This window comes from Melozone crissalis, unplaced genomic scaffold (genome assembly GCF_028551555.1).
Source record: "Melozone crissalis strain CALT ecotype California unplaced genomic scaffold, PUWL_Pcris_2 ptg000008l_1, whole genome shotgun sequence".
Classification (NCBI taxonomy): domain Eukaryota; kingdom Metazoa; phylum Chordata; class Aves; order Passeriformes; family Passerellidae; genus Melozone; species Melozone crissalis.
In genome coordinates this window covers 15,682,545-15,698,638 of record NW_026535786.1, presented here as the reverse complement: position 1 = coordinate 15,698,638, position 16,094 = coordinate 15,682,545, and the positions used below count along the sequence as shown (strand labels likewise).

The 16,094-nt window shown below is 46.9% G+C and overlaps 1 protein-coding gene across 1 annotated transcript; it reads right to left on the bottom strand.

The window, feature by feature from the left end:
* Positions 1–1,487: 1,487 nt before the first annotated feature.
* NHLH2 (nescient helix-loop-helix 2) lies at positions 1,488–4,218 on the bottom strand. The gene is made up of 2 exons (XM_054270047.1): positions 3,836–4,218; positions 1,488–1,948 (listed from the first exon to the last, which is right to left on the bottom strand). Exon 2 carries the CDS (start codon positions 1,926–1,928, stop codon positions 1,488–1,490), a length of 441 nt encoding a protein of 146 aa, XP_054126022.1. The 5' UTR covers positions 1,929–1,948; positions 3,836–4,218.
* Between the last annotated feature and the right edge of the window lie 11,876 nt (positions 4,219–16,094).

Genomic DNA, 16,094 nt, shown 5'->3' with positions numbered 1-16,094 from the left:
GCTTGCAAGCATCAGATTGGATTGTACAGCTTGAACTTTGGAACATGTGACCAGATGCCAGTCATGATGAGACCGGGAGAAAGTGACAGCAAGGGTTCTGTGTCTCCTTTGCATTTGGGCAGGGCAGCCAGCTGAGAGCTGCTGGAGCAGGGGAGCTGTGCTGGAGGGACTGCAGTCCGAGTCTCCCTAGGAAGAGGCAGGTAACCTGTTGAAGCTTCCCAGGCACGACTTGAGAAGCCTCTGCAATCCTTATTCATAAGGACATCTCATGTCTGTCTTACAGAAGGACCAACAGGGAAAAATAATTAGGAAAAACCAGCTTTTATTTGATACTTTTATTTATATGCAAAACAGCTCACCATTCATGAGAGATATGAAAAACGCATCAGATAGAAACCAGATTTATCTATTTTCACTACAAAATATTGCATTATATAAAGCAACATAGACACACAAAAAAACCCTGAAAAAGACTAAAATCTTTGGATAGCAGATGTGGTTTTTTTTCTTTTTCTTTTTTGTCCCTAAAATGCGCTTCTTGTTTTAAGAGATTCACAGCAAAGAACATGAAACATTTTCAGGTTATAGAATTTTTTTGGTTGTCACAAAGGAAAGCAGTCCTGGATTTACTTTTCTTTCTTTTTTTTTTTCTTTTTTTTAGGAAAAAATGTCCTTTCCTAAAAATATACCACACACATACACACCCACGCTCACTCCCACACACATGCATGTGTACACACACGCACATATACACCCACAAAGAAACTACTTCCCTTATAAACGATTTGCAAAGTACTTTTAAGACGCAACTATAGATCAGAATAACAACAAGTTTTAAAAAAAAACCTCTCCTAGTTAAGTGCTAGTGGTTGTTGATCCCACACAGGAAAGAAAGGAAAAAGGTCAAGAACAAATACCTTGATATATATAAAATATACTTATAAACAGGGAGGGAGGGGAGGTTTGTGGTACACAAGTGCAATATAATTGGAGGGAGAAAATAAATTAAAAATAAAATAAAATGAACACTGTATTGATCCCAACAAACACTCATAAAGTCAAACATAATATTCCACAGGAGAAAGTGTAAACACCCGACTATAGAAACCAATTGGCACGAAGTATCCAAAGTAAAATTGCCACCACTCTGAAAAATAAATAAATCTTGAAAAAAATAAATTGTCGACTCCTTCTACCATAAATAAAAAATAGTTATTTTTAACTGCACCCATGGGTCACACGTTTAAGGTCACAAGTAGATGTTTTTGGATATATATAAAGGGGCACTTGACAGCCTGAAGAGACAATCCGGTTTTACACTTCTCTTCGAAAAGCGGGCTCTCGACCGGGCGGGAGCCGTCCGGGGCGGGGAGAGCGCAGCAGCGGGGACCCCCCGCCCGCCGCCCGCCCGGGGAAGGCGCTGCCCGCCGCGGCCGGACCGGGGCAGCGGGGCTGGGGGTCCCGGGGCTCCGCGCGTCCGCCGGCCGCTACACGTCCAGCACGTGGTTGAGATAGGAGATGTAGCAGATGGCGAGGCGCAGGATCTCGATCTTGGAGAGCTTCTTGTCGGGGGGCAGGGTGGGCAGCAGCTTGCGCAGCTCGGCGAAGGCCAGGTTGAAGGCCTCCACGCGGATCCGCTCACGCGTGGCGTGCGCCGAGCGGTACTTGGCCGTGGCGCGGCGCCGCCGGCGCTTCTCCTCGCGGCTCAGCGGCGGCGGGTGCAGCCCGGGCCGGCCCCCGCCGCGACCCTCGCCGCCGCCGCCGCCGCCGCCGCCGCCCCGGCCCTCGCCGCCGCCGCCCTCGGCGGGCTCCGGGTCGGAGACGCAGCAGCTGAGCGCCTGGGCGTCCGCGCCGCCCAGGGACTCCGGGTCGGAGGGCGCCGAGGAGGGGTGGTCGGAGTCGGCAGCTTGGTCCGGGCTAAGCATCATCTTGGAGGGGGCGGAGGAGCCTTCCCGAGACAGAGAAGCAAAGAGAGTGGGTCAGGGCCCCGGCCCCGGGATACAGGGGCAAGGCGGGGAGCAGGGACACGGGGGACATGCCGGTCCCCGCGCACTGCCCCTGGCGCCGGTACCGCCCGACCGGGGCGGGGGGAGAGCCGGCTGGACGAGTTGCAGCTCCTTCAGAGAGTACTAATGAGAGCAATACCGGGGATAAACGATACCCTCATTTATCCATCCCTTCTCTAGCGTTTGACGGCAGCTTCAGCGGAATATACTTCCTGCCGTTATTCCCTGCGCTTCCTAGGGTCTTGAAACAGGCCCAGAGAGCAATAGTGGAATTTTTTTTTCCAAGCAAGCTAATATCCAGTGTTCCAATAATATGGTGATTCCCCGCCCCCCTCTCCGTCCAGGCCCCCAATTTTAATATTGTTCTTTCTAGCCTGTCAGTTTCTGCTCAACTGTTTCTCTTTCGAAAACGCTCTATGGGATCCAGGCTACAGACATGATACTTTTAAATACACAGCTCAAGGCTCCACAAATATAACAAGGCCAGTGGGGAGATTTATTTCCCCAATCCCTACGGGATCCGATGTATCTGCTAGGCTCTTCCCTCTGCTCTTTTCTCTGTGCTCCTTCTTTTTTTCTTTTTCTTTCTTTCCTTTCCTGATGCTAATGGTGCAGATAGCGATTTGCTAGCGATCAGATGGGAATGTTTGGAGAGTTTCCGTTTTCTAAGCGTCGGATTCAAAAAGAAACAAAACCTCAAAGCAGAGGCCGAACTTTTCCATCCCTTTAAATTTTCCCTCCTCTCCCCTCCCTGCGCGAAAAGAGGGGGAGGCTAAATAAATAAATAAATAAATGCGGACGTGCCTTTCAAAAGAAAATTGAATCGTATCTTCTTGCGGCCTCACAGAGCACCATCTGTCATGTAGACAGCAATACAAATCCGAGCGCGTCCGTGGACATGCCGGCATGTAATAAAACAATACATCAGGCAACTAGTGAATAACCTTGGACACAAATGTGTGTGTGTGTGTGCGTGCGTGTGTGCAGCTGGGGTGTCGAGCGAAGTGGGGAGGGAACATCGCATCCCCCCTTCCCCCGAATTAAGATTGCAAACTATTTCCACATAAAGTTTCCAGGGAAAGTCCCAGTCGGGCCTCAGATCCGGTTCGGAAAAATAAACTATTATTGTGGTAATGATAACAACAGCAACCACATGGGCAGGAGGAGTTCTCCCCAGGCAGGGGTAGAGCCAAGCTGCCCCAGCGGGGCGAGGCGCGGGGCACGCGTGGCGGGGCACCGGGGCTCCGCCGCGGGCCGAGGCTCAGCGCTCCCCGAGGTGCAGCCAGGGCTGGGCAGTGGGAGACGAGAGCTCTTCCTTCTCTGGGAAAGGGCCGTCTCTTGCCAGGGCCGTCGGAAACGCTTCTTCTTCGATTTTTAATAAGGAGCGTTAATCAGGCCCACAAGGCAGGGGTAGGGAAAAAACCCCATTAGCGCGCAAGTCAGGTATCAGTGATCTCGTGGGGCAAAAAGATACAGAGGAAAGGTTTAAAATCGCCTTTCAACTGGCACCCAAGCGAGGGGGCTTATGCAAAAAGCAGGTTAGAGAGGCAGGATTTGCAGGCTGATTGTACGAATACGGGCAATTAAAGCGGTGATTCCTGAAGAAAGTTGCTTATAGGTTTCTCTAACGGTGTGTGTTGAATTTTTCGCTTTGATTTGGATTTATCTGTACGGTGAGGTTTGGCGAGCTGATCTGGAAAGAGGCTCTTTCCCCCCTCCCCCGTCTCTATTTTTAAAAAATTATTATTATTATTATTATTATTATTATTACTGTAAACCCATGCTCCCTGCTACCTGCAAAAGGGAAAGATATTGTTAAGGCTGCTTACCTCGGCGGAGCCGTTTGGATAGCCTCTCTGTCCAGGTCCCCTCGCCCCCTCGGCGATTTCTTTACAGTTCAAATGACCCTTCGGGAGCGGAGCATGGAAAAATTAAAAAATCAAAATCAAATAAAATTAATTACGAGCGAAAAAGTGTCCTGCTCGAATGGGGAAAGGCAGATCTCATCCCTCGCCGCGGCCTCCAGCGCTCCAGAGATGGGAGATGTTATACTGTCGTGTTTGTTTGCGGAGTATAAATATCAACTTAAGTTACTTACGATGCATCAGGGGAGAAAAAGCGTTTCCCCATCAAAGTCCTCCTCCGCCCGCTTGTCCGGGGCAGCGGCTTCAGCGCACCGGCGGCTTCGGCCGGTCGGTTTTAGAGGAGGAAAGTGCCCTCTCCCCCGCTTTTCTTCCTCCTCTTCCCCGACCGCGATAAATAACAAAAGGGATGCGGCGACAGCACCGGCACCGTCCGGGATTATTCCCTCTCCCGCCCCCTGAGCCTCTCCTTCCCTGCGGCAGCCCCGCCGCTCCCGGGCCGGGCCGGGCCGGTGGCGGGGCCCGGGGCGCGGAGCCCGGAGCGCGGAGCCCGGCGCGGCGCTGCCGGCTTTGTTCCGCCGCGGCCCGGCGCGCAGGCACGCCGCGGGTCGGGGTAACAATGCGTCGCTCCCTCCTTTCTTCTCTATTTTTTTTTTTTGGGAGGGGGGGTGGGGGTTGTAACGTGAGGGTTTGTTAATTCACCGGTCCGGCGGAGAGGGGCAGGAGCTGGGGAGACGCCGTCGGAAAATGAATGTTTGGTTTAGTTCTTCTTTTGGTCCTTCAAGAACTGGCGAGGGGAGAAAAAAAAGGATAAACAAAACCCCCATCCGTCCCTGAGCTTCCTAACTCCTCCTGCATCTTTCGAGTGAAAAATAAACGAAAATATGCGAACGCTGAAAAAGAAAAACAAAACGAAATAAACGAAAATCTCGGCGCGGGTTCGGAGCGGCTGTGAGAGATAACGGCGGTGCAGGACAAGGTACGCTCACATGCATAAAAAGAAAGTGCAGTTCCTCCTCCCACCCCTCCCGGAGCGGCAAAGAAGCCAAGGAGGGGTGCGGAAGGTGGCAGGGGCGAGACAGACAGACGGAGTAGAGATGCGTGTGGCTCCACTTCTGGTACCAAAGGGTTTCGCCTAGAGATGGTCGGAAGAGATAAAGGCTCGGAGAAAAGGGGGCGGCATTTTTTCCCTCTTAAATTGGTATTTAATGGGAAAGCCTATTGGACAGAAACCTGGACACGAGTCACTTAATTGGACTTGACATCTGTCACAGTGTGGGAGTTTTCACAGCCCAAATATTTTCAGCAGATCAGATTCTCGCTGAATCTGTGCCACAAATTATAACAGTCGAGAGCAGCCCATGATATAAACCCTAGCCTCTGGATATACAGTCTCTAGCCATGCTCGCTCCCACTGCCGTCGTCTCCCCCCGCCCAAATATTGGATACCCACTGATCTAGAAAAACACCGCTGGCATTTCGCATGTAAGCTAATAAATAAGCTTTAAACATCAATTTGCATCATGTACACCAAGCTTGTGGAGAATCATCAGACTGCTTTCTTAGCTCGTTTATTTTGGCGGTCCCCCTGCCCTGTCTCCCACCCACCCCCAATCCCAGTGCGTGGCAGGCACGGACCTGTCAGAGCCAGGGGGACAAAAGGGCTCCCTCACTCCCTCTGCCTCCTGCCCTCCCTGCTCCAGTGCACAGACAATGAGGCGAGGGAGTCAGCCATGAGTCTGTGGCTTTTCTGCTCTCAGGAGACTGGATGGAGCCAGGCCCCTTCGTGCCTGAGTCAGGGGATGCCTGTGACCAAAGTGACTCCTCTTGCTGTCACCCTGCTCCAGCCCCTGCCAGATGGCAGTGCCTTCTCTGCTCTGATCCCCATTACCCTCCCTGCAGATCCCTTCAAATGGGTGCCATGGCCACCTTTCTGGGTGTAATCATCTTCTTCCATGGGGACTTTTCTGTGCCAGGAGCCCCCAGAAAGGGACAGCAGGAGGGGTGGGTAAGACAGAGCAGAACTGATTCTGCTGCTCACCAGCAGCTCAGTGGGTTGTTCTGGGTCCCATCAGCAGGAAGAACAGGGGAGAGGTGGTAGGAGGACACTTGCAGGGATTCCTGAGCGTCATGCATATGCAACAGGCTGGAAGATCTCTGAAAGGGGAGAGGTTCTGCACTTGATATGATTTACAGGACCTTAACAAGAATGAGTTGAGTAATATCTGAGTAATTTTGGGTTTTGTCTATTTTTTTTTAATGGTGGATACTGTTGCACAGAATATAACCCCCTGCATGACACCTGGCCCACCTGGGAAAGAAATGCCTGAAAGTGGATCCTAATGAGCACTTCTTCCAGGGAAATTTGGGGATTTATCTCTCTTCCCCTACCCATAACAAGTCTCCAAGGCAGCAGGAGGCTATCACTTGCTCTGACCCCACATACTGGCACTGGTTCCATGGATATCCAACATGATCTCAGCAGGGCTTCTGGAGATTCTTGACTAATCTATTCTTGCCTTCATTGGGACATGCCAGGAAGATTCGGATGCAAGTCACTGAGGCTGTGGCACATCCCCAGATAGCCACCTTACTGGTAACCTTCACAGGGGCTCTTTAGAGATCAGGATCTGAGCCGTTCAAGGCCACTGTGCTCCACATTCCCAGACCCAAGATCCTATTCCATCAAATGCCACGATCCCAGACTTCAGTGAGAAAGCTGTGGAGGAGACCTTCTCCAGCTCTTTTTTGACTGTGGCTCAGTGCTGGGGGCTTTGGCTTGCAGTGATCCCCAAGGTGTAAGTCTGAGGCCTCAGCCCACAGAAGCTGCAGGTGATGGAAGAAGTAGCTGGCTAAGGCTGCCACAGATAACAGCCAGGAAGCTGCTAATTCATGCAAGCCACCCTGCTCTCTGCTACAGATGCTGTCATCATATGGCTTGCTTTTTAGTTTTAATTTTCAGGAAAAGACCACACAGTTGCTTCACAAGGCTGTTCAGTTATGATGGACATTTTTGACACCTTGTAAAGCACTGGTTACTGGGATTCTATTACCCCACTGCTCCACTACCAGATGTGTTAAATCTAGAGGATCCTAGATTGCCCTGGGCATGACAGGCCTGGGGTGTCTTCCCAAACCTCTCTGCTGAGATGCTGCAAATCTTCTCACATCAACTGCAAGACCCAGGGTGTAATCTGTATCTTTAGCTTTAAAATGCCAGTCAGAAATGCTGGAACTGACAGCCTGGCTCTTCTTTGACCTAATAAAGCCCCAAAGCCCAGAAGCAGGGACAAATTCTTCCAGCAGAGAGCTCTCCTGACTCTCACCACTCACACCTGGAGCAAGAGGCTGGGTTTGAGAGCTCAACATACATGGGGCCAACTGGCCCAGGCGTGGAAGTCACCTGAAACAACCAGAAATTGAGAAACAAAAGTGGATTTGATGGAAACGAAAAGTTCCACTTTGACAAAGGAAGGATGACTGTAGCTCTCCCTCAACCATTTTTTGTCTTTTCCCTTGGAAATAGCTCATAGCAAGTGGAGACCAGCATGTTGGCAATCAGCATGGTCCCAAAGGAAGCTGCATAGATGCAAAGCCACCTTATGGTTTATCCCCAAATACCCACAGAGCCAGCCACAAGTCTATGGTTGGCCTCTTCACTAAGCATCTCACTGGCCTCAAGGCAAGCTAAGATTCCCACACGGTTTCAAAGATGCCCTCAATGGCATGAACAGCATTGATTTGGCTTCTCCAGAAAAGGTGAAACAGCAACCTACAAGCTGCACCTGCTGAAGAGAAAGTGAATAGGAAAAACAGTCTCACAACAAGGGTCTCCAGCCTGTACAATGGGCATCCAGGGGTATTGTATGGCTGTGGCCTTACTGCAGACTAAATCTAGGATAGTGAGCCTTGCAGCACAGGTAGACATGAATCTCCTGAAGGAGAATTTGGGATTTCATTTTGCCATGCTGGAGGGCTGTAAGGGAGTCAGGAACATTTCTTCTTCTTTACCTGGCTTGAGATGTTGCCTGGCTGGAGGTACAGAAGAAGGGGAAGTGGATTCCTGTGGACAGCACCGCAGCTCACACTGCTCCTTCCAGCAACTTCTTAAGTTTAATGAGAATGAAAGGTGTCCAGAGAAAGACTCAGTATGAACAAAGCCAAACCCAACCTTTGTTGGGGCCATCTTACTGAGAAGCAAGATGAGAATCATTCTATTTTGACTTCCAATGCTTGCTGACAAACCAATAAAACCTAATGAACTAGACTGCTCCCTAGGTAAGTCCTAACACAGAACTAATATTAGTTAATTCATTAATGATAGCCAATAAAAGTTGCCCACTCCTGTGAGACTTACAGTAAAGTGTCACAGGCCACCACACAATATCAAGTTCTAGGTGGTACTGAATTTGTGAGAGAGACTCACAACTCACAGTTTTTCAGGCTTCAGTGGAATCAGACTTTGGAAAGGCAAGATTGAGAAGAGGATTGTCTTCAGGGTGTAGTACAAAGAGACAAGACAGAAAACAGTGCTGCCACGTGATGGTATTTTATGAATAGAAGGCACTTTCTTGTGTGAACATCTAATATTCACATCAGACAATGCTTTGAAGGTGATGTCATTTGTGAGGATAGTCTGGGTTAGTGGGTAGCCTCTAAAAGTCTAAAAGGGTGAAGCACTAACACCCTGAAGTAGCCATATGTCCCAAGGAGATGTCCTTATGGCCCAGAAAAGTAGAACAATGAAAGAATCCAGCTGCTCTCTTCAGCACTGGGCCAGATATTAGGTAATAATTTTTCACTTTCAGCTTGAGCAAATCTCTCAGGTCTGCTGTGGGGAGACATCAAACATGAGAAGCCAGGATGGTGCTTTTATGGTGTTGCTTGTCAGAGCAGAGCTGCACTTCTATTACCTCCATGTCCTCTGTCTGCTGAAAGGACAGCTTTCCAGGATGCTTGAGAACATCCATTCTCTTTTACAGCGTACGCCATTCACGTTGCTGGCATATGCTGCCCATTGAAATAAATGGAGCTTGTCACTCTTGGATGTGTTCCTTGGAAATAAACGGTCAAACAAATTAGAACGCTGAGCCATGAAAATCCTTGTCCTTTTGAAAAATCTGTGCTGGATGTAGCTCATGGTTTCCTTAGAAATTTGGGTGATATTTTTTGTTTTTCCATTGGTCATGTTTACTTTCTCTGAGGCTGTTTTAATAACAGGTCGGGAGCTTTGAGGCTGCTGGCAGGAACAGCCTGCAGCTGGGTAAGGGGAAAAATATAAGTGTCCCATGAACTGAGGTACTAGGGCCACCATGTCTAGATGTGAGGACCTGGCTGACCTTCACCCTGGCTGAGGTCTGCCAGTGTTTGTGGGACAGGCAGGACCCTCAGCTGCTCCATCACAAATGCGAGTGTGACTTCCCTGGGAGCAGCTGCTATGTTTAAACCGGTTGAGATGTATGGCTCTTGGACAAAATCTTCTTTTTCGTCTGATTGCAGCCTTTGGCTTATGTCTCTTGGTCTCCACTTCCAGTCTTTTCCTTTGCTTGTTGGACTAGAGGAGACATGGCATTAAGATCCAGCTGCCACTGTAAAGAGCCAGGAGTGCTCATGAGGGTGGTCATACCTCTTCACCACCATGTTGTCTTGACCTCTCCAAAGATCGTCCTTGTGATGTCAGTGAGTAGTCACAGCTCTCCTGAGAGAAGGGTATTTTGAGAAATGGAGGATGATGAGGAGTTTTTAAAGGCAGAAGGGACCACTGTGAGCATCTCTCCACAGGTGGAAGGCTACAGGACTTCCCTCTTAATTTCCTTTAGGAGCATTTTTCAGGAATAATACCCATTTGTGGTTTAAACATTGATGGTGGTGGAGGATTCCCAATGATGCCTGGAAAATTACTCCACCAGCTGTTTCTCCCCACTTTTGAAAACACTGATGTGAAAAATGAGTATGCACACCTTCAGCATCCAGCTGTGGGATTTTCCTATATGTTGGCCTCTGGATTAAGAGTTCTCTTTTATTTTGTTATCAGGTTTAGGTGGGATTTTTAAAATAGGTATATGCATGTGTGCTGTACTACTGATATGTCTGCATACACCAGTTATTAGCTTGGACTTTCTGGTCATGCAGAGCATAGCTACAGTTATTGCTGCTGCTCAGGTCAAATGTTTGGGAATTTTGGACAAATGGGAAATTTCCACCTGGGCAAACATTTCAGACAGAAAGACAAGACATGCCTGAGTGAACCCAGACATCTGTTGGTCCTTCCTAGGTCAGTATTCATTAGTAGTGGCCATATCAATTCTGCAGCCTCCTTTTTGTTAAAACGAACAAGATTCAATGCCTTGTCATTATGCAGAAGAGACCAAGTCTGTTCTATTTCTAAGGTTGTTCTGATAATGGGATCTTTTCCATTCTTCCTGTCCATCTTCCTAGACCAGAAATGTGATGCTTAGCATGCCAAGCTCTGAATGTAGAACAAGAAATACTTACTGTGCTCTAGTGTGTGTGCAGGATCCTAATGCATTCTGGATACTCCAAGAACAGATTTATTAGGAAATCACATCACACTAAAATTATGGAAAACACACGTAAAAACCTAAGAATGTCCACAGTGGCTTAGACCAAAGGTATCTTGTTTTCAGCATTACTAAAAGAGGGAAATCTGTAAGAATAACATAAATCTACAGTGATACTGCCCTCAAATAGTGCCCTGACATCCAGTTAATTAAAGTTTAATGCACTGGGTGAATTTTCCTTTTCTGAATTTGTCAAGTTGTGGTTTGAATGCAAGTGACTTTTCAGCATCCATAATTTTCCATGGAAAGGACTTCTCTGCAAACCATGTGATTTAGGTAAATGCATAGAGGGATGCTTGTAAACATGTTTGCAAATAAGATAGCCAAATTTGCTGAATTACTGTGGCTTCTACTGCTGATGAGCACATGAAGAGTAGCATTAAGTATGTGGGCAGTAGTGCCTTATGTTTTCATTGAATGAATTTGGTTGGAAGCATAAACAGTGGGTGGATTAAAGCCAGTGAAGAAAAAGAGGAGGAATCTCCTGCAGTCTGGGTAAGAGGAAGGAAGCAAGACCAAGACCTGTTCCTTGAAATTGATCACTTTTAATTGGCCTGGGCCAGGTTCTGAAAGTGAGGCCAGTCATGTACAAGCACACACAATCACTATATAGGTTGGAGCCATGGAAAGTGTCCATGTGGATCAAGCACTAAAGGAGTTAACAAAACAAGCCAGAAACAGAGATGTGTTAACCTTTACAATGAACTCGATAGCAATCTCCACACATAAATGACTAGTGAGGAATTTGTGAATTAAGTAGGACAAATAGGAGGAACTTGGTGATTTTTATACATGCCTGATGCACTAAATGGGGAGTGTGGGTTTATGTGGCTCCCAGACACACACGGCTGGCAGGCAGCAGTCAGTGAATTGAGGGGGAGGCAGACACCGTGTGCTCTGCCACTGAGGACCTTACCTGTGCACATGTGTGCAACTGCTGGCTGCCAGGGTGAGGAAAGAAAAAGTGGATGTCAAGTGTAGCTGGCAGCCAATGCATCTGTCTTCTGTCTTTCACTCACCCACAGTCGAGGTGGAACTTGGCTATTTTTAAATCTGATGTCTGTGTGTGTAGCCATGGGGAATGCTCTTTCCTATGAAAAAGAAAAAATAGAAAAAGAAAAAAAAAATAGAAAAAGAAAAAAAAAAAAGATTCTGCAGCCACCTGCATTCCATAAGCAGATGTTTCTCCCTCTATTGATGCCAAGCACCCCAGCCCACAGGCTTCCTTCCTTCACTTGGAAGCAGAACTTGTAGAACAAATCCCAGTGATCATTACTGGACTGCTTAGGACAGTAGACCAGGGAAGTAAAGCTGCCATGCTTTTCTTACCTTACATGCAGGGTAAGAAGGGCCTCACAGGAGGTACCTCACAAGTACTCTGCCCAGTTCAATGTCTTTTCCCCAGCCATGGCCAGTATCAACCTCTCCTGGAATGAGCAGGAAGGTTTTCACCAGCATGTGGAGTGTTCAAGACCATTTTATTTCTACTTGTATACCTTAGGCCAGCTGTAACTGGCTTTATGCTGGCTTCTGTGAGCTGTATGGATTTATGTTATTCTTACAGGTTTCCCTCTTTTGGTAATGCTGTAAACAAGATGTATGGTCATTCCTGGTAAAGGACGAAAATTGATTTATTCCAAGAAGTCATTCAGGCCTAACAAATTGTTTTTCCTATCAAAATTATTCCAGGGAATAAAATCAGGTGTCTGAAAAGCCACTTGTTTCCCACAGAGGCACACACCCTATCCTAGGCTCCATCACTGTGCAGGCTTAATGTTCTCCAACAGCTGCTTCTCCCTCAACTTCCAGAGCTCTAGTTCTCTGGTCCTGAGCATGTGGAAGGTAGTGTTGGGTTTTCTGTGTCTTCAATCTTTTCCACTGACCACCTTCTCCATTTCACTGAGGCTATGTAGCACTAGTGTCCTGATTTTTGAGATTCTCTCTGAACTTAAACCAACTAGGTCATTAACTGCTGGATGTTCCTCTCCTTCTATTCCCATAATTTTGAACTCTGTCTTTTGGTGTGGGCTCTAGAGTTGGTTTTGCATCCTCTTCTTTGACATGTTTCCTCCTATCTTTCTCAATATGAAATTTGTCCATTGGACACTGTTATCCTTCCTGCCTGGACCCCCTATTTTTCTTTTTGTTTCCCCATGCTGCTATTTGTTATTGTTCATCATAAACTCTTCTCAAACTACCTGGTTGGGTGGTCCCTTGTTTGAAGGGGAGAAGTCTAAACAAGAAGAGTGGCTGGTGAGGACTCAGTCCAAGCAAAGAACACAGCCTCCCTGAAGGAATAAAATAACCTCTCTTATCTTTTCAGGATTTCCTCATGAACTCAGACCATTTCTATTTGTATGTATGACAATGCTTGATGCTTATAGGAGCTCTACTGAAACATCCTAGGGCCGTAACTTGTTATATATATGTGTACATATGAATTCAGATAGGCACATTTGTAAGGCAGCTTCTTTAGATTAATCTCAGGTTCCAGATTTTCTGCTTGTCTTCTCAAGAAAAGTCCACTTTAGGGCTTCAATTAAAGATAAAATAAATAAAGCAAAGCAATTGTATGTCTAGGAAATTCCATGTTTTAATTCACATTCTAATTTACTCCTTCTTCTGTGGCCTCTGTGTTCATGTCTGCAGGGTTAGTATGAGACATATCTGGTTAGGGAGTCTGGATTTTTTCTGGAGTCACGATTATGTAAAATTACAGCATCCCCTTAGAAAAGTGCTTCTAGCCCTCATGGTGTTGAGATGAATTTGAAACTGTGCCTGGAGAGTGTTAGACGCAGAGAAGTACGAATGTGCATGAAGAGTACTGAGGTCAAAATTCTATGAGATATGAACTATCTTGCATCATTGTGATGGGGCACAATTTCATCATTCACAGTTACTGACAAGATTTTTAATAAGACTAGAGTTGTAGTAGGATGCTGTAAAGCACTTGAAAGCCCATATGGCTTAGCAAGTGTATGAATTTCTAGGAGGTGAAGAGTGCCTGATGTTGAAGGCTGTGGGATGGAAGATGTTTCCATTTCTGCATATTGTAGTTAAATGTTCAGCTCTGTGTAGCTCCACTTCAGCAGTCTTTCTTATCCCTGACAGGGTTGTGCCTGTTGCCCCAAGAAACTCTCACTAAATGACTGGAAAGGGACTTTTTACAGGTGTAGTGACAGGACAAGGGGGAATGGCTTCAAAATGAAAGAGGGTAGGTTTAGATATTAGGAAGCAATTCTTTACTCTGAGAGTGGTGAGGCACTGGCACAGGTTGCCTAGAGAAGCTGTGGATGCCCCAATCCTGTAAATGTTCAGGGTCAGGTTGGATGGGGCTTTGAGCAGCGCGGTCCAGTGGAAGGTGTTCCTGTCCATGGTGGGGGCATTGGAACTAGGAGGTCTCTAAGGTCTCTTCCAACCCAAACCATTCTATGATTCTATGAGCCAATTCAAACCTTTCTTCACCAAGACTCAGATGTCAGGAGCTTTTACACAGAAGAACAGTCCCCTGCTTATCACCATGAAGTGGCTTAGGATAGAGCAGTAACTAATGGTGCTCTGCTAAACCAAATAAGCTCACGCTCTCAGGTCTGCTGATGCTGTCATTCTCTGATCCCAGTGTTTGGAGAAATTCCAAGGGAAATATTCCACAGACTGGTGGTACTTAAAGTCTCCATAGGGTCATTTACAAAGCATGGCATCTCTGAGTCCTTGGTTTCAGAAAAAAATGAAACCTCTAAGCTGGTTTTGGTCTGTAAACAACCTTGCTTGCTACTGACCATAGTTTGCTTATATTCAGGGTCCAGGTTTAAAGAAATAAAGTTAAACTTTTGACTGTCTTGAAGTCCTTTTCTGGTTTTCTCAGGTGAGGTCTCTTCACTGTTCACTCTCTCCAGAGTCTCTTAGAATGAGGACTTAGTTGTGAGTTGTCCCCTTCTGTGTAGTGAGCATGAGCTTCCTGACAACTGTTGCTCTTCAGTATTGAGCAGAAGATAATGCAGTTTGATTCACCACTCACTTAGGGCTGACAGATGAACTGGTCAGTCTTTTTGTGGCAGTTTAGGCTACTTTCATGTCCAGCTGTCTGCCCCCTCCACCAGCCACAAGTTATTGCCCCTGTGACAGAAAGTCTCAGCAGCTCCAGTTCATCATCTGGTGTCTCAGTGCTTTAAAGCTAATGCACCAAACTTCACCACGGCAGAGCCACAGGAGGATGCACATTCTCATCTGCCAATTCTGCAAAGGGAGTAATGGGAGGAGGGTCACCAGGAAGTTCTTAAACTGCTACTGTGGGGCTCATCAAAGCTCATCTGTTGGAGCACTACAGTGAATCAAGTTACTGGTAATTGAGATCAGTATCACTGCTCTGTGCCTGAGCAGACTGCAGTTTGCAGGGTATGGAGGCTCCAGCCCAGCCCTGGGTCCTTAGAGCCTTAGGTCCTAAAAGGAAAAGGTCTTTGCTTTTTTTGATGGATTCAAGATTTCATGACCATATCCATATTTTATATGCTATAGCTGGAAAATGAGTATGCTGTTCATTCAGAGCTTGTCATCTCAAGGAAAATTACAAGATGGGTCAAAGAAGGAAGCAAATTATGGACTGCAGCTAATAAATGGCCATTTACTAGGGCTGCAAAGACTCGGGAGATGGAGGGTCTTCCAAGGCTGCAGTTTCACGAGCAAAATTAACATTGCTGCATGGAGCTTGAAGGTTTATTCAGGCTCTTTATGTAAATCCCTCAAGAGAAAAGAGATCTCCTTTTTTGTGAAATGGGGAGCATGGGCAGGTAGCTGGGGATGAGAGAAAGATTAGAGGCTACAGATTGAGTCAGGCAAGGCTTGGTTTTATCCCTGCTCAGAAAGTTTGGAGGGAGACTACATTAAGGAATGTAGCCTGGCTCTGGAATCATGCCTTCCCAAAAAGCTCAGCCTGGCTCACAGTCCATTTGCAGGAAAGCAGGAGGTGGGCCTGCACCCGCTGCAAGCATCAAGCAGGGGCACCAGTGTGGCAGGTGGCTCCAGTCCCTCTTATGGCTGCTCGGGCATTTCCCTGTGACATATCCCTGTAAAAGCCAGAGGCATCCCAGAGCCTCAGCAGAGACTGAGACTTTGCCATGGTGCAGACATTGGTGCTGGGCTCCCCCTCACCAGCTGGACTGCTCTTCCAGCAGCCAGGAAAAGCAATCATTGGCAAAGGTAATGAGATGGAGTCAGGCACACTATGTAAATACTGTTTGGGCTACATTCATAATCCCACACCATGAGCCACATTTCCATGAGAGAGGCAGTCTGGCCTCTTGGATAAGTTTAATAATTTCTGACATGAAGACTACTTCTCCTATTTCATGACTTATTTCCCCAGTATCATTTAAATGTATTAAAACACTGTTAGTGTAGAAAGTAGGCATCATGTTAGCATAATATCTAATCAGAACTAGTCTGCCTGTCCCCGCAGGGTTTATTTATTTATTTATTTAGTGTCTGTTTGTGCTGTTTTCTTGTTAGATTGGAAAGCCCTTTCTTGACATACTCATTTGTTCTGCTGTGTAATAGAATAGGATCCTTCAGAGCTGCTGACATCTGCTTTATTTTTGAGATCTGCAACCCTCAGCCCACAAAGCAACAATGATAATAATAATAGCGAT

Coding starts and splice junctions, on each gene's coding strand:
- NHLH2 (XM_054270047.1), bottom strand. CDS start 1,928: ATGATGCTTAGCCCGGACCAAGCTGCCGACTCCGACCACCCCTCCTCG.